The 24,827-nt window shown below is 52.0% G+C and overlaps 1 protein-coding gene and 1 long non-coding RNA gene across 5 annotated transcripts in view; one reads left to right on the forward strand and one right to left on the reverse strand.

The window, feature by feature from the left end:
* Window positions 1-9,107: 9,107 nt before the first annotated feature.
* Window positions 9,108-23,639, reverse strand: LOC116527825. Its single transcript, XR_004258753.1, has 4 exons — window positions 23,180-23,639; window positions 22,370-22,491; window positions 15,297-15,302; window positions 9,108-9,119 (listed from the first exon to the last, which is right to left on the reverse strand). It is a non-coding gene; the product is annotated as an uncharacterized LOC116527825 (long non-coding RNA).
* Window positions 23,638-24,827, forward strand: part of PRKAG2 (protein kinase AMP-activated non-catalytic subunit gamma 2) — a 324,559-nt gene continuing 323,369 nt past the window's right edge. For 2 of the 4 annotated variants that reach the window (XM_032244967.1, XM_032244965.1), the window contains exon 1: window positions 23,638-24,532. In XM_032244967.1, the coding sequence (XP_032100858.1) occupies window positions 24,419-24,532 (114 nt within the window). In that variant the 5' untranslated portion in view covers window positions 23,638-24,418. The remainder of the gene's footprint in view (window positions 24,533-24,827) is intronic. The other 2 variants (XM_032244964.1, XM_032244973.1) reach the window with 2 other exon arrangements.

Genomic DNA, 24,827 nt, shown 5'->3' on the forward strand with positions numbered 1-24,827 from the left:
ATTTCCATTTTAAAGAGGGGTCCAGGAAGGACTCACAGAGAAGAGACCCGTGAGTGGAGAACCGCAGGGAAGGAGAAGGGGAACCATCTGACTGCTAGAAAAAAGGACGTTCCAGGCAGACAGGCCAGTGCAAAGGCCGCGGGGTAGGAAGGCGCCTGGCATGTTGGAGTGACAACTTCTGGAGTGGAGGGAAGGAGGGGATGAGTTGGGGGAGACGAGGTCAGAGAGGAGAGGAGGGCAGATCCTAAAGGCCTCATGGGGCGTTGCGGGGACACCGGCTTTTGCGTGAGTGAGAAGCAGAGCTACGGAGGGTTTCCGTCAGAAGATCACGCTGTTGCTTTGAGAATAGATCACAGCAGGGGCGGGGGTGGAAGCAGAAACCTGTTGCCACCTGACAGATGATCCAGTTTGGACCAGGCTGGCACAGATGGGGTGGTGACAAATGGCCTTGGCTGTGCTTTGACAGTAGGGCCCCCTGAATTTGGTAATGGATTGGAAGCAGGCATGAAGAAGGAATGAAGCACGTTTGAGGAAAGAATGCACCGGGGCGATTCTGCAGAGGCCTGAGTCCCCGAAAGGCTGGTGAGGTCACTCAGGAGGGGAAATGGAGGGGAAGAACAGCTGTGGCTGTGGGGACAGACCAGGGTTCCAGTCCGGGATGTTTATGAGATACCCAAGGGAGATAACGGGTCTGGAGTCCACGGAGTCCTCTAGTCCATGAACCCTGGGGAGTTGTCACTGACGATGCGATCTGTGAAGCCACGAGATGGCATGAGTGCACCAGGGAGTGACAAGAGGTCCCAGGATGGACCCTGGAGCCACCATCACCAGTGGCTTGGTCAGGAGGAACAAGCACTCGGGCCAGTGATGGAGAAGTGCCATGTCAGGAAGCAGGGGGCGGAAAGGGTGTCAAGGAAGAGGGAGAGACCCCCCCCTTGGCGCTGCTGGGAGGTGAGCAGGATGAGGGCCCAGGACCAGCCAGCATTTAGTGATAAGATGGTCAGAGCCTTCCAGTGGAGCGTTGACAAGAAAGTCCCGTCGGAGGAAGGCTAGAGAAAAATCAGGAGGCCGGGCTCAGTGGCTCACATCTGTAATCCCAGGGAGGCAAAGGCAGGCAGATCACCTGAGGTCAGGAGTTCAAGACCAGCCTGGCAGACTGGCCAAAATGGGGAAACCCTGTCTCTCCTAAAAATACAAAAAAAAAAAAAAATTAGCTGGCGTGGTGGTGGGCACCTGTCATCCCAACTACTCTGGAGGCTGAGGCAGGAGAATCACTTGAACCCAAGAGATGGAGGCTGCATTGAGCTAAGATTGCGCCATTGCACTCCTGCCTGGGTGACAGAGAAAGACTCTGTCTCAAAAAAAAAAAAAAATCAGGAAAAAACCCCGAGGGCCAATAAGGCTCGACGGTGCTTTGTAGGGGTGCTGTTGTAAAGGGGACAGAGAAAGGGGCAGCACCTGGAGGTGGATGGGGGCCAGGGTGGAATTGTCCAGGGTGGGAGATGAAAGCATGGAGGCACCAAGACTGCTGAGAAGGATGCAGGAGGGGTCCTCCAGGCTGGGGCTGCACATTGGAACCACCTGCGAAGCTTCAAGTCTCCCAAGCCTGGGTGGTAATGAAGTCAGCATCTTTGCAGACAGGGCCTCCATCTGTATAGTTAAAACTCCCCTGATGGTTGTGACATGCAGCCAAGATGAAGCAGCAGTGCCTTAGAGAAAGAAGGGCGGATGGGGCAGGGAAGCGCAGGAATGATTTCATCAACGGAGGTGAGGGGGCGGCATCCAGCGAAAGAAGACGGGGTTTTTCAGAAGAGTTCTTTCTGGTTGTCCCTTTTGTCAGAGAAATAGGACCAAAGGTTATCAGCTGGCAGTGAGGGAGGAGAGGAGTTGGAGATTGTTAGGGAAGCAGGAGCATCGGGGGGCCAGGAGGGCATCATTCTAAAAATCAACTTCATCTTAAAACTAGAAAGGCACATTCCTTGTCGGTCAGGACCCACGGTCATTAGATGTTTATGGCTAAGAAGGCAGCTTGATAACGCCTGCAAGGACAGACTCCTATGAGAACAAAATGCCCAGATTTGGGGAGAGAGCATAACAGTACACAATACATGCTTTTTTATTTTTTTTTTTGAGAGAGTCTCCTGTGTCACCAGGCTGGAGTGCAGTTGTGTGATCTTGGCTCACTGCAACCTCTACCTCCCGGGTTCAAGCGCCTCAGCCTCCCAAATAGCTGGGATGACAGAAATCTCCCACCACACTCAGCTAATTTTTGTGTTTTTAGTAGAGATGGGATTTCGCCATGTTGTCCAGGCCCGTCTAAAATTCCTGGTCTCAAGGGATCTGCCCGCCTCGGCCTCCCAAAGTGCTGGGGTTACAGGTGTGAGCCACTGCGCCCAGCCAACGACATATGCTTTTGAGATACTTATAGTCATGCTCTGATGGACTTACACACTAAAATGCCAAGGAGAACTTTATCTAAATCAACAAAGTGATAAACCCTGTCACGCTGTCCGCCTGCCTGCACATAGACATAACTTAGCTTTTACATGGATAAGACCTTCGTGTAAGAAGTTTTAAACAAAGATGGCACATTCCTCCTGTGCTTTCTCAATAAATTCCCTCTTCTCACTGCACTCTGCAACTCATCTTGAATTCTTTCCTGCACGAGACCCAGGAACCCTCTCTCGGGTTCGGATCAGGATTTCTTTTCAGGCAGCAAGACGGCCATGTGGGAGAGCGGGTCATGGGGAGCCTACTGTGTCCTGGGCAACGTAGGGACCACTTAGGCTTGGGGTCAGTCATCTAAAGTGGGGCGACTCCACCTGGCTCCCCTGTGGCTCCGCTGCTGGGCAGCCGCTTTGGGGTCCACGGAGCCAGTGAGGTCTTGGTGCTGCTGTTTACTGCCTGCGATCTCTGCCATGCTGCTTAATCTCCGAGTCACCGTTTCTCCATCTGTGAAGCCGTGACAGCTCCTACCACCAAAAATGCATTGGAGATCAGAGGTGGATTATTTTATTATTATTTTTTTAGAGACAGAGTCTCACTATGTTGTCCAGGCTGGTCTCAAATTCCTGGGCTCAAGCGATCTGCCTGCCTTGGCCTCTCAGAGTGCTGGGATTACAGCTGTAAGGACTGACGAGCTAGGGCTGAGTGTTCGTGTTGGCTGGAAGGAAGCCATCTCCTCCCCTCTCTGGGCATTTGGGATCAGTGTTTTCTCTCTGTGTCCTCCAAAAGCAATGCCACTTATATGCTGGCCGCATGGAGGCTATGGTTGATAAATGCCTCTCGGCTGAATAATTAACTACGCAATGAGCATTTGTCTTTGTGTGAGTGATGAGACTACCAAAACCAAGAAGAGGCAAAAGCAAGGCGAACGCATCAGCCTGTTTCACCAGCCGTGTTTTTTTCTGCAATCCTTGGCCACTTTGAACTGTCTGATTCTGATCTTAACTGCAGAGTTATAAATAAAATGCGTGATTCGTACCTCTCCTACTTAGAAGAAAAATATGTGACAGCACATTCAATAAAAGGCACAGATATAACAGAGTCATTCAAACAAGGGTGAGAAACATGATCCGACGACCGAGCTGGAGGCGGCACATCCGAGCGGGGTGCATTGACCTGACTGAAGGCAGCACCCTACGTTTGCAGTGTCTTTGTTGAGATCAACCATGAGCTTTGTTCTGCTTTGGAATACAGCAGGTTCCAGGTACTGCTTAGGGCACAGCTTCATCTGGCTGGGAGCGGCACTGTTTGGATATTTGTCCCCTCCAAATCTCATGCTGGCCTGTGGTCCCCAGGGTTGGAGATGAAGTCTGGTGGGAAGTGTCTGGATGGAGGGGGTGGATCCCTTGTGGACGGCTCCGTGGACTTTGCAAAGGAGTGAGTGCATTCTCACTCAGCTCCCAGGAGAACTGACCGTGAAAAGGAGTCCGGCACCACCTCCCCGCTCCCTTGCTCTCTCTTCCACCCCCTCTCCCCCCTCCCCCACCTCGCTCCCTCTCCCACCCTCTCGCAACTCTGGCCCTGTGAACTCTGCACCTCTGGCCTCCTTTCCCCTTTCTCCATGAGAGGAAGCAGCCTGAGGCCTCACCAGAAGCAGATCCTGGTTCTGTGCTTTGGGTGCAGCAAGCCGAACTGTGAGCCACATAAACCTCTTTTCTCTCTAAATCACTCAGCCTCAGGTGTTCCTTTATAGCAACGCAAACACTCTAGGACCGGTGGCCCTGGGAGCTGCCCCTGAGCCTGGGTGTTTTCACTCTGCCGCTGAAGCCCACTGATGTGAAGTAAAGAGGGAGGCCGGCCCTTCCTACCTCTGGGCTAGTAATGAGCAGCCTGCTGGAGAAGGGGCACCCAAGCACCCCATTACCAACAGGAGGGACCAGAGGCCCGCACACTCAGTGATGGGGGTGCCTGGGGCTGGGGGCTGTCCCTTCCCAAGGAGTCCCAAAGAGTCCTTTGCTGCCTGAGGAGGAAAAAGAGCTATCCAGGAAGAAGGCCACTCTGGAGTCCCACCACTGGAGCTGTGGCATCTGCTGTAGTTTCTGTGACCCCAAGAATCACTCCGGACCCAGACATCTGGGCTGAGCCTCTGCCGCTCCTCCCTTACCTCCCTCTGCTGTGGCGGGACTCCCCTCCTGCCCTGAGGCTCTCTGAAATGCCTGCCCATCCCAGCAGGCACGCGGGAGTCAAGCCGACATCCTGATGAGGGAGCTGAGTTCCTTCCTTCTGCGGATTTGTGGGATGGACAGTGATCGCAAGGATGCTTCCTGTTTCTAGAGGCCTTCGCCTTTTTCACAACGCTGCCTCATGGGCTTCCTCCTTCAGGGCTTAAAATACCCGTAAAGGGCTGCGTGCCCCGGCTGCTGATTGTGTGGCGCGCAGTCACGCTGCGGCTGGTGGGTGACTGGAGCCCAGAACCCGCCTGGCTTAAGGAGAGGCTCCAGGCAGGGGTCCGTCCAGCAGAAGCTGGCTATGTCGTGAGCGGTGGCTCAGCATGGCTGGCTGTGGCCCTGTGACCTTGAATGAGTCACTTTTCATCTCTAGACTCAGCATCTTCCTCATTGAAAAGTGGGGTGGGGGTGGGGATGACTTCAGAGGGCCCCAAGGCTCCCCTGGGATTTTGTAGCAAGGATGGTGATGCTGCACCCTCAGCTTCTAAGTCACGGGTCAAAAGGAGCCCTCCGAGCCCTCCCAGAGGCGAGCACACAGACGCGCCGGGAGGGCACAGCTGCGCCCAGGCGCGCTCGTCACGTCCCACAGCTCCCTCTAAAGCCCTTGGTTCTGCCAGCTTAGGCAGTGCGTCACGAGAGCCTGGTGATGCACTGGCCGTGCCTGGAAAGGAGCTACCATCTGCCTTAATGAAGCTTACGGGGACTAAATGTGGCTGCGGAAATGCTGAATGCAAATTACCTCTGATTCACATTTGAAATGGGTCCCCCGTCCCGTTTTTGCGCATCACTGTCGGGTGGCAAGATCTGGAATGTCTTTTCTGGAGTTTGACGCTTGAGGGGTTCGACTCTGGGGCCCTGCCCACATCCCACCATTCATAGCTTTTGCTTTAGTCTGTGTGACACCGTGACTGGTCCAATGAGGGGGTCAGTCCTGAATGACCGAACGTCCTCTGGGACCCACAGTGAGCGTTGCACAGGCGTGGTCTGCCCAGTGGCAGACATGGACAGAGGCTGCTCTCAGACAGTGGGGTTTCCATGGGACCTGCACCCGTGAGCCAGGGCGCTTCTCCCACAGGCCCTCAAAACATGCTGAGGCCTGTGGTGTGTGCTGAGGTCTGAGGTCTGAGACGAGTTGGATCCAAAAATAGACAATCGAGTCAGTCTTGAAAAGTTCTAACAGAAACAAACCTCTCCGCAAGCAATACGGGGAGTCTTTGCCTAAAAGCCTCTTATGGAGCAAGGCGAGATAGGAAAATAAATGGTTCAAGGCAGTGTATAATTCAGCGTAAGCTGAGGGGTGTGGCACGGGCCTGTGAAAGTGCCTGGCACACAGAGGGGCAGAGTGGGGGGGGCAGAGAAGGGGAAGGGCGGAGGAGCAGAGTGGGCGGAGGAGCAGGGAGGGCGGGGGAGCAGGGGGGGCTTGAGCCCTTGTGGGGTCTTCCAGGTGGGCCCTAGAAGGAGACAGTTGCCGGGTGGTGCAGGAGAGAAGAGAGTGTGTTCCAGGCAGGAGGAGACCTGGGGACAAAGGCACAGAGGGCAGCTCAGAAAGACCTGGGTAAGGAAGCACCGCAACCCACGTGGCTTAAATCCACAGAACTTTCTTTTCTCACAGTTCTGGAGGTCGAGTCTGAAGCCAAGGTATGGGCTGGCCGCGCTTCCTCCGAAGGCTCCAAGGCCCAATGGGAGGTTCTCCCCCGCCTCCTCCAGCTCCTGGGGCTGCGGGCAGCTTCTCCCTGTGGCTTTGTGTCTGTGTCTCTGTTCTTCCTTCCTCTAAGGACACCAGTCGTTTTGGATTTGAGCTCACCTTCATCAGGTGTGACCTCCTCTTACATGATCATGCCTCCAAGACCTTATTCCAAATAAGGTCACATTCGCAGGTACTGGGGGTAGGGCTTCAACATGCCTTTTTAAGGGACACAATGTAGCCCCTAACATCATATCTAGAGGCCAGAGAGGCCAGCCTGCCTGACCTTTGGGGGAAGTTCTGCTGAGAAGCATCAGCGAATGAGGTTGGAGGAAGGATGTGGGGCAGACGGGGCTCTGGGTGGTCTCGGAGATGCTGCCACAGCCACGGCGGTGGCCACTGAGTCTCCTCCCTGAGAAACTGCCGCAGTGTTGGTGGGGTGGAGGTGGAGGAAGCGCAGCGTGGGGGTCATGGCAAGCCCAGGGGAGAATCACAGCACAGGCACCCCAGGATCTGGCATCCTTGACTGACGGCCCAGAACCTCCCTTGGGTCCTTCACACCCTCCCCAGCTGACCCAGGCGAGAACAGGGCAGGGTGGTGGCCCAGAGCCGCCCCACTCCTCCCTTTCCCAGCATCCTCTAGCTGAAGACTGCACTTGCTTACCCCCCTGGCCTGGCCGAGACTTGCTCAGAACTGAGCTGCAGGTGGAGGCTCTTCCCACCCAACTCTTCCTTCTCACCCATTTCCCAGGGTCAGGCTTCCCGGAGGTCTGAACCCACTCCTGCTTTTTCTCCCTTTATCCTTCATGGGCATTTCTTTTTTTTCTTTTTGATATGGAGTCTCGCTCTTTCACCCAGGCTGGAGTGCAGTGGTGCGATCTTGGCTCACTGCAACCTCCACCTCCTGGGTTCAAGCAATTCTCCTGCCTCAGCCTCCTGAGTAGCTGGGATTACAGGCACCCACAACCACACCCAGCTAATTTTTGTATTTTTAGTAGAGACAGGGTTTCACCATCTTGGCCAGGCTGGTCTTGAGCTCCTGACCTCGTGATACGCCCACCTCAGCCTCCCACAGTTCTGGGATTACAGGCGTGAGCCACCATGCCCGGCCCTTCATGGGCATTTCTTCCATTAAATCTCTTGCACATCTGATCCCATCTCAGCATGGCATCGTGACTGTTCAGAGAGAGTAGAAAACAAGAGGCTGTGAAGTTGTCTGTTTGTATTGAGAGAGAGCTGAGCTGAGCAATCCCTGTGACACCAGAATTTCAGTCTGAAGCAGATCCAGTTTTTCATTGAGAAGCGTCAAAGTCAACTCCACGACTGGAGAGATGTGGACGGAGACCAGAATAAAGGGAGCTCACTTTGACCTGCTGCAGAAATTTCAATTCGATCATCTACTTCCTGTTCTGTACTGGTGATTTTGCTAAGCTCCTTCGCAAACATTCCACCACAAGTTTATTGAAATTGACATGTTTGCTATTTTTCGTTTTACAAACTGGTCCTACATTTTTTTTAACAAAAGAGGTTTTAAAGTATTTTGAGCATTGGGAAAATCATTAGCGTACAGGTGGATCTTCCCAATGGAAGATTATAATGCTGGTGTTTGCATTCGGTGACATTCTCTCCCTTGCTCTCAATAAAAGTAGAATGGTAGAAGTGAACACAGGGCAGGCTGCTCTGCAATCTCATGCAGTCCTGGGATCAACCATTCTGTGAATCTGTTTTGTTTGTTTGTTTTTGGGATGGAGTCTTGCTCTATTGCCCAGGCTGGAGTATAACCGCACAATTTCGGCTCACTGCAAACTCTGCCTCTCAGATTCAAGCGATTCTCCTGCCTCAGCCTCCTGAGTAGCTGGGATCACAGGCGTCCACCACCATGCGTGGCTAATTATTGTACTTTCAGTAGAAATGGGCTTTCCCCATGTTGGCCAACCTGGTCTCGAACTCCTGACCGCAAATAATCCGCCCACCTCATCCTCCCAAAGTATTAGAATTGCAAGCATGAGCCACCGAGCCTGGCCCATTTTGTGAATCTGAATTTTAAAATGGAAAGAGATACTAAGGTTAAAAAAATGAGGAAGAGGTAAGAGTACACCAAAAGGAAAGTAGGTTTTTTTCCTCCCTCCTCAGCCCATCCCCTCAGCCCAGAGTTATCTGGTTACAGTGCTATGGGAATTTAACCATAAATAAATTGAACCTGAATTATGCCTGTCAAAGTAAGTGACCAACATCAGCTGATGGTTCTGAGTCTTGGCTTTGGCAGTCACTATTTTTTTTTCTTGCTCAAGTAACTTGAAAAATTACTAATGGACATCGCTAATCCCAGTCATTAGTAAGCTTTAGTCAGGCTCTCTTCAATTACAAAGGGAAAAGTTCTTTTCCTATAGCGGAAGATTAATGCACTCAAGTTAAAGCAGTTATTTATCTAAATCCCCACAGTAACAAGAAAAGCCAGTGCCTCTGCTTTACTTGAGGCTGAAAATGACCCTGGCATCCCACAAGCCTCATTTGGAGTCAGAAGGCCACCCACTCAAAGACTCGGTTTTTTTTTTTTTTTTTTGAGGTGGAGTCTCCCACTGTTGCCCAGGCTAGAGTGCAGTGGTGCGATCTCAGCTCACTGCAACTTCTCTCTTCCCGGTTCAAGCAGTTCTCCTGCCTCAGCCTCCTGAGTAGCTGGGACTACAAGCATGTGCCACCACGCCCAGCTAATTTTTGTATTTTTAGTAGAGACGAGGTTTCACCATGTTGGCCAGGATGGTCTCGATCTCCTGACCTCATGATCCGCCCTCCTCAGCCTCCCCAAAGTGGTGGGATTATAGGTGTGAGCCACCGCGCCTGACAAGACTTGGGGTTTTATGAACCACCAAGTTTTCCATCCCCACAGACACCCAGCATAGGCTTTGTGACAAAATCAAAGTCGTTCCTTGTTCAACACTGCTCCCACCCTGATGCTGCCCAGGGGAGCACTGGTCAGGGGTGCAGGCCTGACCACCGCGAAGGCCGTGGGGGCTGTGGGGCAGAGGAGACGCCGCAGCAGCTCAGTAGCAGGTACTTGTGTGAGTCGTAACTCTGCCGGCACAACACGTCTTCCCTTCTTTGCTTCTCTCCCCCCTGCCACGCTTCCTTACCTCCTCCACTTGTTCTAGAAAGAATAAGCCACAAATGAACAAAAATGACAACATGATTAAATTAATTAAAAGTAAGCAGTGTATTCGTTAGGACCCTTGCGTTGCAAGAGACAGGAATCCCACGCTATCTTAAGAAAATATGGGCATGTTCTTGACTCACAGGGAGAAGCAGAGGAGACACTGGTCTTAGGGACAGCAGGAACCCAGGCCTTGCTGTTCCTCCCATCTCTGAGTGCTGTACCCAGGCTCCCAGTCTGGCTGTCCCTGGAGCAGGGGTAGTGCCAGGCTGAAGTCTTACTGCCTCGAGACAAGAATGGAAAGGGCTCTGTCAGCGCCAGTTAGAGTCCCAGGGAAGGCTCTGATGGGCCACCGAGGACCAAGTCTCCCAAATGGGGGTGATTATGGTAGGCTGAGCCAGGACCAGGGAGGCAGAGTACTGGCATCCCCCCCAGACCTAAATATTGTGCTGAGAGGGGTCACTTCCCCCGAAAGGAAGATAGAGCAATTAGTGTATGCCGGATGTGCGCACACACCAAGCCAGCAGCACGCACCTGCTGTGGGTGGGCCACCTTGGATGACCTGCGTTCCTGTCGGCTCTAGGATTCACAAGGTGCAAACAGAGAGTTCCGGAGAAAGACAACTATTCTTGGTTCTAAGACCCAACAGGAATTTCTCTCTAGAGACCTTAGCATCTGTCTTTTTTTTTTTGGTTCAAGCTATCAGATTCCCAAGTTGGCTAGCAACCATGGCGCCTTGGCCTCTGGAACAAAATGGAGTCCCCTCCAAGAGGTCCAGGTGGAAGCTGTGCCCTCCATGGTGGTCTCGTGCCCTTTTCCTTGAAGCCCTGACAGCCCTGTGTCTCCTCTCCCTCCAGAGTCCCCTGTGCGAAGCCCAGCCCTGCTAAGGATCGCTCTTCTCAGATCCCACCTGATCCCTCTTCTGACTGAATAAAAATCCCTTCTTTCTGCCTGGCGCTGCAGTAGATCGCATCTCCGGACCTCAAGCTCTTTCCGTCATTCAGTTATCCGAAAGTCACTGGAGAAAAACCCGAATAAAATCACCAGTTCCTGTAACAACCGTTACACCTCACATGGGATAGTCTCTCTTCGGCAAAGATCTGAAGATGTTTGCAGACAAGTAAATAATAGTCCAAAAAACAGCGGATACCACCTACATAAAATGGAAAGGGGAAGTAGGCTGGCAACCCCCCTCCACATTCCCTCCCTGGGAGAAGGAACTCGGCACACGTGGTGTGCTGGGAGGCAGCCCTGCTCTGCTGCCCAGGGCCTCTGTGGTGAAGGGTATTCTCCAAGGCATCCCGGACAGCCACACTTCTGGTGGGTGACAGCAGGGTTGCCCAGCACGGCACCTGCAATTCTCTAGCAGGAAAGACAAATGCAAAGTGTGTGGCTGCTTTGTCTCTGGTTCCCAGAATACTTTCCAGGAGGAGGATCAGAGGAAGGGCGAGGGCAGTGGATCTCAAACTATATGCACTCATGTGTGCACACACACACTCTTACACATGCACACACACTCTTACACATGCACACACACACATGCACATACACATGCACATGTTTATGCATGCATATACACATAAGCTTACACATGCACACACAGGCACACACACGAATATACACACAAGGACACACACATGCACACATGCATGCACACACATGCCCTACCCCAAATTGCCCAACCACAGCCTGGGGAAAGAGCCCAGGCACTCCTGGACCCTATGCAGCAGGGCCTGAGGACCACTCTGAGAAACACTGCTCCTATCTCTAAGGCACCAGGCCCCCGGCCACCCTGGACCCACATGTAACAGCCTTCTAGGAAACACACTCTCCTCTTCTAGAAAATTCCTCTCCTCTGGGGGCCAGGTGTATTAGCTTCAGAGGGCAACAGGGCCTGTGCCCAGGAAATTGTGGAGTTTTTGCAATTTTCCAGAAGACTCTGGAGAGCAAACCACACTGACCGCGTGAAAGAGAGAGAGAGAGAGAGGAGAGAGACTGATAAGACTGATTCACTCTAAGGAATTAGCTTGTGATTTGGGGCTGCAAGCCTGCAATCTACAGGACTGGCCAGCAGGCTGGAAGTTCAGTACGAGCTGAGGTTGTAGCTTTGAGTCAGAGGCTGTCTGGAGGCAGAATTCCTTTTTCCCTGGGGCATCTGAGTGATTTCTCCCGTGGTCTCCAGCTGATTGGATGTGGCCTACCCTGCTTTGTAGGATGGAGGGTGAGCTGCCTTCAGTCTGCTGCTGAGTTAAATGTTAATCTCATCTAAAAAATACCTGCCATCAATAAATAAGGCAGAAATTACTGTGAAAGTCTATCTCCTCCTCCATTGCTTCCGACCAGTGTTTGACCAAACAGCTGGGTGCCGCAGCCTGGCCAAGTTGACGCTTAATGTCAGCCATGACAGAGCCCATTGAATCAGCATGTGGGCCTCCATGCAGAGCCATGACAGCCCGGCTCTGCCCCACCACTGATGGCTGTTAGCCTGGTGATCTCCGACATGGCCCCTGTGTAAGACACTCAGCCTTTCCAAACCTTGTATTTCTGTGTGGCGGGGTAGGGGTGGGAGTATAATTCCTTCCGTAAGAATGAAATGAGCTCATATCCATGAACACACCGTGAAATGGAAACTACTCCACATCTCTGTTTCTCGCTGTGGTGGGAGTGGGCTCAGCAGGTATTTCCTGTCTTTGTGTGTCCACTGCGTCATCACTCCCAAGCTCCTGCAGTGGAAAGGCCCTAGTGATCTGCCATCATCAGCAGGACGGGCATTTGATGGCTCAATCGGTGCAGATGGGTTTCTGATGACTCATCGCAACTCAATAAATATCTATTGCCTGAGTGCAGGAAGAAAAAGCAGCCACTTCTTGCACCTAACACACAAACTTTTGGTGTCCAACTCAGTTCTCCAAGGGTCCAGAGAGAAAGGTAGAGAGCGTCCTCCACAGACTCCTTGACGGCCTAGTGCCCAGGACCTTGGAAGTCACCCCGCCAGGCTGCCTCCTTCACAGGTGAGGGCAGTGGAGGCTCAGAGAGCACGTGCCTGCCAAGCCTGGCATGGGATGGCCACGGGTCCAGGACTGTGGCCCAGCCCTCCTGTCCAGCATCAATACATAGGACAGAAATTACTGTGAAAGTCCATCTCCTCCTCCACTGCTTCACATCTTTTCCAGAATAAATGCCAGATAGACAAAAAAAGATTTAAATGTAACATGGTTTTTATGTAAAAAAAAAAAAAAAAAAAAAAAAAAACTAAAGAAACCATAAAAATGTAGAAGTAAATATGAGGGAGATTTTAAAAAAATAATTGATTCTTTAAATATGACAAAACCCCAATGGCCGTAAGAAACAAATTAATAAAATAAAACATATGAAAAGAAAAAAATCCAACATGGAAAAAAGGCGTAATAAACAAAGTCAGAAGACAATAACAGAAGAAACATTTGCCACCCACTGATGAGGAGCTGATTTCTTTATCTATAAAAAGCACCTATAAGTAGATAAGAAAATGACCCACCCAATAGGAGAATGGGCAAAAATCATAAATAGATGAGAGACAGAAAGGGAATTGAAAAAGACACACTAATGTGTAAAAAGATGCACGTTCTTATTGATAAAAGACGTGCAGTCTCATTTATAACAAGAAAAATACACAGTAAAGGCACAAGATACTCTTCACCTAAGAGACGGACAAATATGAAGAAGTTGGAAATAGATCGTGTGGGTGAGGCTGCAGAGGGACCGGTGTGTGCGGACACTGTTGGTGAGGTGCAGACTGACGAGCGTCCCAAGGACAAATCACTTGTTTACGGAGCTGAATCCTGTCTTCATGCCCTGTGCTAGCAAGTCCCTATCTAAGCATTTATCCTTCACCACAGTCCAAGATGTGTGAAAGGACATGTGCACAGCATTCCAGCGTTGGAAACAGCCTACGTTTTCATCAGCAGGGGACTGCTCACATACATGTATAAACAACGATCGTAGTTTATACAATGCTGGTACCATGGAGTACTGTGCAGCTATTCTCAAGAACGAAGCAGCTCTCCATAAAAGGGTAGACACAATCTTCCAGACTTACTGCTGAGTAAGAAGAAAAGGTAGAGAACGTCGTCAGAATCAGGCCTCCTCTGTGGGGGGAGAATGCCTGCTGGCACCCCACCCTCCCACTCTCCTCCAGAGTCCGTCTCACCTTTTCTGTCTCTTCAAACCTCCCATCCACTGGTGGCACTGCCTCTTACTCACAAGGAAAGCAGAGGCGCTCAGGAAAGAGCTTTACAAGCTCCCTGACTGTTTCCCGAGCTGCATTCCATGAGTCTCTCCCTGTCACCTGGGTGAGCTGTCCCGTCTCCCACCTGTTGGCGGCCAGCCCTGCCAGTGGTCCAGCTCATCTCTCTTGTCTGTGGGGTTTTCCCTTCTCTTTCCTGCACCATCAACACGACTCCCTCCTCTGACTGTTACAGGATTATTAGCACATGAACATGCTGTAATATCCCTTATCTTTTTTTTTTTTTTTTTTTTTTTTTTGAGATGAGGTCTCACTCTGCTGCCCCGGGTGAAATGCAGTGGGGTGGGTTTGGCTCACTGCAGCTCAAAAAGTCCTCAGCCTCCTGAGTAGCTGGGACCACAGGCATTGTCCCCCCCCCCCGGGCTTTTTTTTTTTTTTTTGTAGAGATGAGGTTTTGCCATAGTGCCCGGGCTGGTCTTGAACTCCTGACCTCAGGTGATCCACCAGCTTTGGCCTCCCAAAGTGCTGGGATTGCAAGTGTGAGCCATCGTGCCTGGCCATATCCCCCATCTTAAAAAAAAAAAAAAAAGGAAAGGAAAAGAAAAAAGAAAAACCCTCTCGACCCACATTTTTCCCTGCTCACCACCTCATTTCCCTGCTCCCCCACACAGCCAAGTTCCTAGAAATAGTTCTCCGCTATTCACTGCGTCCCTTCCTCTCTCTGTCCTGCGCCGCTCCCAGCAGGCTACAGCTCTCACGCTCCTCTGCTCCTGCAAGCTAACCAGCGGCTTCCCGGTCGCCAGATGCCCCCGTCAACTCTGCGTCCTCTTCTAAGTCACTGCTGCTTCTCTCCCTGCACTCTGCGGCCACTCTCTCCGATTCCCTGATGACTGCCTGGCTGCTCTTTCCTGGCTCCTTCGTCGGCTCTTTCCTATCTCCCCAGCCTCCAGCTGTCGGAGGCTGCGAGGTACAGTCCCAACTTCTCCGCTAGCTACACTCTCACCCTAGACCACCTCTTCCCACCTCCTGGCTTTAGATCCCATCTCTTAGGGGATGACTTCCAAACGAGCGTCTCCGCCACCCTCACCCCCATCCCTCTGAAATCTGCACTTGGGCGTTCTATGTATGTCTGAAGTTTACTGTATCCAAAAGCAACGATTTCCCCAGCCCCTCCCTGCTCCTCCCTTCCCAGTAAACGGGGTAACTGCAGGGGCTCCCATGCCACCCTTTCTTCCTCCCCAACCCCACATCCAATCTACCACCAAATTCTGGGGATTCTGTCTTCAAAACATATCCAGAAACAACAATTACTTCTCACCACCGCTCCTCTCCCAGACTGGCCCGAGCACTGTCATCTCCCGCTTGATGACACAATGGCCTTCTCACTGTCCCCTCGTTCTTTCCCTGTCACTCGCACAACCTGTTCTCTCCACAGCTGCCAGGCTGCTCAGATCCTTTCAAACTGGAAGCAGGTCGTGTCATTCCACTAGCGGATGTTCTCCGACACCATCTCATCTCACTCAGATAAAAGCCACGGCCCTTCCTGTCCAATATGTTAAGTCCTACTGCTCTCTCTCACCAACTCAAACACCTCAAGCTCACCCTTCCGTCTCCTGGAGCTCTCTCCCCAGCTACCCACATGGCTCCCCCCACCATATCCTTCAGACTTCGGCTCAAATGTCCAGTGACTCTAGGGCTGCAGCCAAGGCTGCCCGGCAGAAGCTGGGTCCACTGAGGGAGGGTCAGGCTAGTGGGCGACAGCCACAGAGGAGGAAATGCTGCCCACGACGCTGCTGATGGCAAAGCAACAGCAGAAGAGCCCCCTCGCTCCTGTGTCCTCCTACCCCCCCCCCCCCCCGTCCCACCTTCTCCTATTGGCCAAAGCTGGCCAAGCACCAGTTGGTGAAAGATCCTGGGACGATGAGCCCTGGCAATCCATAGTTGGGCAGGCCAGGGACTGGATCCAAGAGCAGGCGCAATGGACCTCACCGAAACAGACTCCTGCGCAAATGAGCACAGCCCCACACTGGCCGCTAGGTCAGTCTTTGAGGGAATGGTCACCATGACACTATTCTAGAGATGTGTCGGTGAGCGCCTTGGTGAACAATTTGCTCCAGCTTCTTAAACCTACAAAGATAAAGAATAGGCTTGGAACCAATGGTCCTACCAAGGCAGACTCCCTGAAGGTCCATGAGAAACAGCTGCTCTCTTTGCATCCTAATCACAAGAATCACAGGCAAATTTGCCGGCCTCAGTGTGGACCACAGTGAGCACTGGTGGCCTTTGGCGAATGCCGTGTTTTGGCAGTGAGCCCCTCCCACTCTCGCCCTGCACATAAATATCTTTGGATACCCAAAGAAATGTCTGCATCCATCTCTGTCAGATACTGGCAATTCCCTAAGGTCATGGGTGCACAAGCTCTGCAATGTAAGGAAAATGTTCTCTTATGCAGGTCAAAGAACAAGGAACTTTGTTTTGTAATTACGCTTTATTTTTGACCTAGAGGGCAAAAAGCTACAATGAGCAGAGCTAGAAATAAACAAGGCAAGACCTTTCATAGGACGGTGCTATCAGGAGCGTGTGTTGCAATGATCCAAAGAGCTTTGTGCAAGCCCATGGTACGGAGATCTACTTGGAAAGTTTCTCACTGTCCCAAGACCTCACGCAATTCTTAGGAGTCAGGCTTAGGAACATTTTACAAATTACCTTTTGACCCACATGGCACAAGGAGAATCGTCATAGGCCACTATGTCCTTGAAGACCGCCTGCACGCCTGGAGTTTTTGAACTAACCATCTTTGAGGGCTTAGCTGTGTACCAAATGGGCATTTACTGATGAGGGCATGAAGTGCTAGTGAACAGGGACAGAGAAATTCTGGAAGGGTCATGCATGAGTCTAACTCAGGGTTTGTTGGGGGCTTCTGGGCGGAACACAGCTTGCACGAGAGTCTGGATGATGCTGTGCCTTTCTAGCAGGGCTTGGAGGTCAGTGGGTCTCTGTCTCTGTGCACCTGGTCCTCTGGAACATGAGCTGGTGCTCTGCTCTGAAAACGCTGCCAAGTCCGAAGGCATAGCATGCAAAATCTGTTTGTTCTGGAGTCATGTTGAAAAGCCGTAAGTGGCACTCTAGAGGTCAGATCTGGGTGTCAGCTGCATTTCAGCGGAATGGATGGTATCAGTGGGGCAGGCAAAACAGGGCTTCAGACAGACCCTCTCATGCAAGTTAACAGTCAGATGAGCATTGCAGTATAGGAACTTTCAGGCCAATATCATTACCAAAGTAATTTTATTTGCTTGGGAAATTATTACAATTAATTTGCATTACATAATCATGTGCCAAAAGACGGGTGAGAGGTCAGAAATCAGTGAAGAGCCATATTCAGGTAATAGTCATATTCAAAATTTCCCAAGATTAATCAGGATGTCTATTGCACATCGAGAGCTCACAACTAAGTCAAGAACCAACACACACAGACCTTTAGTCAAATTCTGCAGCCTAGGGAGACCCAACCTTCCACCCTAGTGGGAGGTAACGCTGGGTCACTAGGATAAAAGTCACATGGGACACTCGGCAAAAACACTTATAAAGGCAGATGTTGACCGAACCAAAGACTATATTCCCAACTAATGCTATTTACGTGTCTACTACCCTTAGTCAGGAAGAAGGCATCATTGCTGGGGATTACCTATTCTATTATTCAGCAAACAGACACCTCCTCACTGCACAGTGCTTGCGGATACACATGCCCTGCTTGCTGAATCTGTCCTTCTGTAGAACTGCTGAGTGCGTGCTTAGGCACAGAGCTGGTTGACACACCACGCCATTCTCCAGAGAGAAGATAATGCACAGCAAATCTGTCATCTGGGAGGACGCTGCTACGGGGTTCCCCTTTACCTTAATCCAAAGTACTTAGGACTGCCTTCTGGTTGACTGGCATCATGGATGAAGAGCTACCTGGAACACAGACCAAGGAGGTGGCTGGCACAGGTGCCAGGAAAAATAAAAATGGACCCAGGGGCAGTCGGGGAGTCAGGAGATGTGTTGTCCCAAGGTGGTCTTCCCACTCGTCCCGGGCCCCTGCCTCCACCTCTCTGCGTGGATCATACTAAAGACTCCATTTGTACCAGGGAGCAAAAGCCATCACAAGGTTACACAACCATTGCCCAAGCTGAAAGGAAATAAAAACTGGAATGTGACTGTTTGCCCTGGTTTTCACGATTAGATAACATCCCCTTAGCTTGGTATTTAATGAGTTATCAAAGCATTTACGGAGTCCTGGAACCAGACCGTGCTGTTTAGTTTTTCTAAGAGTTGTAAAATGGAGCCATCGGCTTCCTGTATATACAAAGCATTGTTCTCTCCAGCTGTCACAGGCAAATAGACCAAAGCAGCTAAGATATTCTTGGTTGGTCCTTCTTAGTTCTCCAAGGTTACCCCGAAGGCATTTCCTACAGTCTGGAGCAGAGTTTTTAAAAGCGGAGGGGGCCACAGTTTTTTGTGTTTTTCTAGAGGGCATAGCCAATGAATACCTATGGATAGAAGTGAAATGAATGTCAAAGCGGATTCCAGCAACTAGGCTTCTGTTCTCTTTATCTGTAAAGTGGATATGATTGTTCTTCGAGGGGATTTTAGTGGAAATTAGGTGAGATAATTAATATGAAGTACCTAACAAGGGGCCTGGCGTGTCATTGGTGATCAAAAAGTTCCTTTCTTCTTTGCAGTGTGGAATCCACTGTCACCGAGAATGGAACTCATCAGACACAGACATCCATCCCCGGATCACAGAGCTTCCTTCTAGCACTTACCCAGGGTCAGCATGGACTTCAAGCCCATGAGGACACCCCCAATTTTAAGACTTTCTACGTGGTTAATGCTATATAAAGATGACTCACGGTTTCCAAAGTCATTTTCATTTATATGGAGTAACAGACAAGACAAAAACAAACAAACAAGAGCATGGGAGGGTGGAAGGGAACGAGTAAGTTTGGAACATCAGGTTAAGTGAAATGAAACAGCTAGTGTCCCCTCCATAACTGAGGATTTCCTTTACGTTAACTCTCATACTCTGGGTGTTTCCCTTCTCAGCGGTTTGTAAGCCCTGGCCCTGGGTGCAGCACTTTAAATGATCACCTCTGAAGGAAGCTTTGCCTGGCTGGGGAAGAGGTGGCTCACCATTGCAAGCCTGTGGGTTGACCTGGAGCCCTGGGAGGTGACAGCACTCAGAAATGGGGACCCCAAGTATTTGCAGGTGATGCTGGTCTGGGATACTAATATAGTGGGACAGCAATGACACAAACGCATGTGTGGTATAAAATATGCCAATCCTATCTGCCCCCTCATTCAATGTGCTAACACGTGTAAGGGCCCTTAGCACTGTCACACAATAGAAGCTGCATGTTATTAACCCTCACGCTCACCAGCCTGGACCAGTGATGCCCCAACAGGAAGCAGCCTCAGTGATATGGTTTGGCTGTGTCCCCACCCAAATCTCATCTTGAATTGTAGCTCCCATAATTTCCATGTGTTGTGGGAGGAATCACGGGGGTGGGTCTTTCCCATGCTGATCTCATGATAGTAAGTCTCACGAGATCTGATGGTTTTTAAATGGGAGTTCCCTTAGACATGCTCTCTTGCCTGCTGTCATGTAAGACATGACTTGCTCCTCCTTGCTTTCCACCATGATTGTGAGGCCTCCGCAGCCATGTGGAGCTGTGAGTCAATTAAACCTCTTTCATTTATAAATTACCCAGTCTCAGGTGTGTGTTTATCAGCAGCGTGAGAACAGGATAATACACTCAATATGCCCCTCTCTCCAACGAGCTATCCCAAGTCATCTGTAGGAAGGGCATCGGGTGGTGTTTTAGTTGTTTCTGTTTGTTTTTGATTTCCAACTTATGGCGGAATGATACTTTGTAAAATTCCATAAAAGATAAATTACAAGAGCAATAAAATTAACAAAGACGTACCAAATACAATCAGGACAAAAATACATGCTCCCTTAAAGAGGCCACAGAAATATTCTGAAGACTATCTCACTTCTCTTACAGATGGGGCAAGAAGAGACCTGCCCCGTTGTAGCTGGTCAGAGGCAGTCCTCTGGCTGGAGCAGGCTAGGTGCTTTGGCCCTGGCCCTAGCCCTGTCCCCAGCCCCAGCCTGGCCCTGGCCCTAGCCCCATCCCCATCCCCATCCCCGACCCCAGCCCCAGCCCCAGCCCCAGCTCCAGGCCTGGCCAAGTTCTCCTTCTCATCCTTTCCCAGCAGACAACGGGGAGGTGAATGAGACACTGGCCTTGGGTGCAAAATTTAAGGGGGTGCCAAAACCTCAGTCACCAAGATAAAGAATATTTAATGCAATATATTTCCAAATATTAGAATATTACATAAAGACAGGATCAGCAACAGTGCTGAGCCGAGCAATATTGGTGCCTGAGAGAAAAGGCAGAATCTGTGACATTGTCAGAACTTTACTTAAAATTTTGTCCTTTTGTTCAGCACAGATTTTACCGCATTAATTTTATGAAGGAGGTCATGGGTAGCACATACAGAAACAGTGAACGTCAGGGGTCATTATATGAAAAACGTTGCGTGGGGCCATCACAGTTAGCTCCTGGCTAGAATAACGGTGAGCACACCAGCGGGAGGGGAAGATGGGGGTTTTCAGAAAATGCCCCAAATCAAGACAGTTACTGTGTTCCCTCCACTCTGAGACTCCACCAGTTAGAAGATATGTGATCAATTTGTTGATGTATCTTTAGAAGGAAAACAATGGCATGTACGCTTCTTCTGACACCATCTATAAGCAACTCCTGTAATTCAGAGATATTCACATATAGAGCCCTGAAGGGAAAAATCCCAAATTGGTTTTTCCTCTGCTCACACTACAACAATCGTCAATGCAGAAGATCTGTGCCACCACACGTGTGTTGGGAGGTTCTCCCCATCACCAAGCACGCATCCAGTTCTGCAGTGAACACAAGCTAGGTGTCTTCCCACACATTACTGACACTGTCTGCTTGGAGATAGATAGCGGCAAATCCCACAGGTTGAGGGTTCAGTCCCCAAGGCACCCCCTATCCCTTCAGACACCAGCTGCCAAGTCTGGGTATCTGGAGCTTCTGACTGACAGGCTAGGCTCTCAATTGGGGTTCTCACAACCTCCTCTCAGGTTCATTCATTTGCTGTGGTACACAGAACTCAGGGAAATGTACATTTACACGTTTATTATAATGCATATTACCAAGAACACAGATGATGGGATGTACAGGGAGAAGAGTCAGGGAGCTTCCACGCCCTCCCCGGGCATACTGTCCTCCAGCAGCCTCCATGTGTCCAGCGATCCAGAATCCCCCGAACCCACACCTCTTGGGCTTCTTACAGAGACTTTGGTGAACAGGCATGATTGACAACCATGCAGAAATGTGATTGGACTAAAAGGTATGATCTAATAGTGACTAAGTGTGGACACCCCGCAAGGCCTGTCTATTCCGATTGTTCTCCAACTCTCTGTGCAGTATCTCCTCCTCCCAGGAATGGGGCAGGACCCCTTCTGAATAGAAGCCCTTAAGTTCCACAATCAGAAAGTTGGGAGGGAATTAGAGTCCTGCCTTGGGCTGGTGAGGTGGTGAAGGCGGTCAGGGGGAAGATCAGAGGAGAGATTGTTTCCTGGGGCTGCTTCTGAGGCCGAAAGCACCCCAACATTATAACAAAAGATTGTGATGAGGGCAATGGGAATGCTGAGCCAGGAACCCTGACAAAACCCAATATTTATACCTCGTAATATCACAAGGACCCCAAAAAAGGGGTGAGCTCTTAAAATGCAGGCAATACAGTAAATGTTTTAATTCGGGAGGCACTAAAGTCTTCGTTCCAACAAAATTAACTCAGAGAACAAATTTATTTTAGTGATTTTACATATTTATACAGATCAATCAACACAAGTACACATTATAACAATTGCTAAAAACTGTCCATAAAGAAAACATTTTGAATGAGAAGCACCATCGCTGCTTTCTCCTTCTAGGTCACCCGGTGGAGTGAGGTCCCTGCCAGGGGCTCTTCCCAGACTTCTCGTTCCATCAACTGGCTTCCTTCTGATGGCCCCATTTTCCTTTCAAACCAGTTCTCATCAAATGGGGTGGCTTATGCACCCTGGCAAATTATCAGTTTTGACAAGGATTAAAACTGTTAGCTAAAGAGATGACACAAACGACAACTGGGAGTAATTTTTAGTGGGGATGGAGGCTAAATATTACCCCTCTCCCCTTTTCTACTTCTACCCAATATCTTGAGCATTCAGTGGAAAAATACAGTCTTGCTGGGTCTCTCAAAATCCTCTAGGCTTACCCCTGTAATCCCAGCACTTTGGGAGGCCGAGGTGGGCAGATCACCTGAGGTCAGGAGTTCAAGACCAGCCTGACCAGCATGGTGAAACCCTATCTCTACTAAAAATACAAAAATTAGCCAGGCGTGGTGGCCTGTAACCCCAGCTACTTGGGAGGCTGGGGCAGGAGAATCGCTTGAATCCGGGAGGAGGAGGTTACAGTGAGCCGAGATTGAGCCACTGCACTCCAGCCTGGGCCACAGAGGGAGATTCCATCCAAAAAAAAAAAAAAATCCTCTAGCAAGAAGCCAGCCAAGACGTCTCCCACCTGTGGGGCACCAGGATGGCTGCTTGGTTGCTGAACCCACACAGGGTCCTCCCTGAACATCTGCCCCTGTCAGGCTCTGTCTCTGGACTGGGGATCTTCCAGCTGGTTTCATTCTGGACCAGAGAGCAGGGGAGAAGGAGAAAGAATATAAACCGACCCCTGTGAGCCAGGGAACCGCCCAAGCTGTAAGGGTTTTGTGCAAGCTGCAGGAACTCGGGATGGAGAAGCTACCCAGCAAGCGGCCAAAAGGAAGGGTGCTTCTCCCCCGGGGCCGCACGCCCGCTTCTTGAGGGATGGTCGCTAGGGTGGGCTGATCATGCCTCCTCTGAAGAGGGACTCCTGCGAAAGCACCACCTCAAAAGGAGTAAATGGTGTCCCCAAAGCGACCCCTGTCGCGATATTTCTGCGGGTGGCCTCCCTGCATTAGTGATTACCCAGAGCGGCTGAGCTGACGTCAGCATTCTGGAAGAGCCAATAACCTTTGGGGTCATCACAACCTCAGAAACTAGAGCAGGAGGGGAAGCGACCCCCAAGCCAGCACTCGCCCTACTTTCCACCTGGGAGCCGAGGTCGAGCGATCCTGGGCGCATCTGGGGGTGGGGACACACCGGACCCCTCCCCCAACCCCAACCCCTCTAGGGCCCTTGGACAGCGGGCGGTGCTGGATGCCCACCCGCGGCTCCAAAGGCCCTGGGCAGCGCGGGGAACCCTCGCCCTGGTCTTCGAGCCCTCTCCTTCCCCCAATTCTTTCTGCAGTCTCAGGAGCCCCGCGTTTCCCGCGGCGTGGGGACACGCACTTACCGCGGATCCACTGCGCAAACCTTGCTGAACCTGAAAATAGCCGGGTGGGTTGGGGTGGGGGTGGCGAGACCCTAATCGCACCCAGCGCCACGCACCGCTCTCCTGGCGGGTTCGAGCGCACGCGCCGGGGGCGGCGGGACCCAGGGACTGCGGTGTTTCGCGAAGCACGTGCTGCTCCACTCAGCACCGGGAGACCGTGGGCTTCCCCGCTGCGGCGTCTGCGGCGCGGCGGGGAGGGGCGGGGGCGTGTTTCGGGGGCGTCGGGCCCACACCGAGGTGCGGGGAGGCGGGATGGATCTGAAACTAGCTCGGAGCGAGTCCCGAGCCGCGGCGGCCGCAGGGGACCGGGCGCGGCGACCCGGGGCGGCGTGGGGCGGCGGGAGTGGGACGGTGGCGCTGCACGCCGCGCACTTCCTGTTCAACGCGCGCCGCCTCCCGCCGCCGGAGCTCCCGGAGCCTGCGTCGGTGCCAGGCCCGGCCCCTCACTGTCCCCTCGCGGTCCCCCGGGGCCGCGGCGCGGGTAGAGGGGAGGAGTGGGCGCCCTGCCCTCCTGGGCCCGCGGGGCTCCGGGCTCCCCCTCCGGCGCGCAGAACCGAGCTCGCCGCCGCCAGAACTTCTGCTGCCAGCGGCCGCCCGTAGCCCAATTGCGCAGAGGGCTCGCCTTGCACCTCCTCTTCCCCCGCCGCCCTCCCTCTCGCCCAGAAAGGAGGACGGACCCAGCTGCAGGCTCCGGGCTGGTTTATTCTGCGGCCAAGGATTAGATTTATGCACGAACGGTCTCACCGGCTCCAGATTCCCCACTTGGGCACAGGCATAGGAGGGTTGTTTTCCAAATTGCTGGTTTTAATTGCACCTGCCTTTCCGATTAACTCTGGAATCTGTGGGAGGAGCCAAGAGGGTGGAAAATGTTTCTTCGATTTGAAAAAGGAAGAAAACTTTGTCACCCAGCGGGAGACCTCAGCCGCGCGTAACTCGGCGAGACACCAGAACCCGGACGGGCTTTGACTGACTCTTCCTGCGACGGTTCCGTAGGGAGGGACGCTTGAACTCGGCGCTCCCGCGACGGCGGCGCGAGTTCCCTGCTCACCCTCCCTCCCCGCGGAAGTCCCCACGAGGTGGCTTCAGGGTGGAAGGGCTGTGACAGAGCGCAGGGCTCCAGTCCGACGGCAGCGGCCGGGGGAGGGAAGGAGGAGACCGAACCTCCGAGGAGTTACCCAGAATCAACTTGTGGTTAGAGTTATGGGAAGCGCGGTTATGGACACCAAGAAGAAAAAAGATGTTTCCAGTCCCGGCGGGAGCGGCGGCAAGAAAAATGCCAGCCAGAAGAGGCGTTCGCTGCGCGTGCACATTCCGGTGAGTCCCAGCACCCGGTCCCCGGCTCCCCAGCCCTCCCGTTGCTCCGGTCCTGGCGCCGAAGCGGTTAACGCCGGACGCCCCGCGCGCGCCGCGCGTGCCCCTCTTGTCACTTGCGGCGGCTGGGGAAAGGGTGGAGGGACAGGGCCCGAGGTGGGCCGGCGGAGCCGGGGCTCGATCTCATTCTCCGCCCGCGTGCAGCCTGGGCTGGAGCCCCGCCTGGGGCGGTGGCTGGTCGGTGGCTGGGCGGCTGCAGACTCGAGGGGGTGCCAGGCGCGCTCCCGGGCCAGGAGTG

This window comes from Sapajus apella, unplaced genomic scaffold, assembly GCF_009761245.1.
Source record: "Sapajus apella isolate SASKATOON/1434 unplaced genomic scaffold, GSC_monkey_1.0 scaffold56, whole genome shotgun sequence".
Taxonomy (NCBI): Eukaryota; Metazoa; Chordata; class Mammalia; order Primates; family Cebidae; genus Sapajus; species Sapajus apella.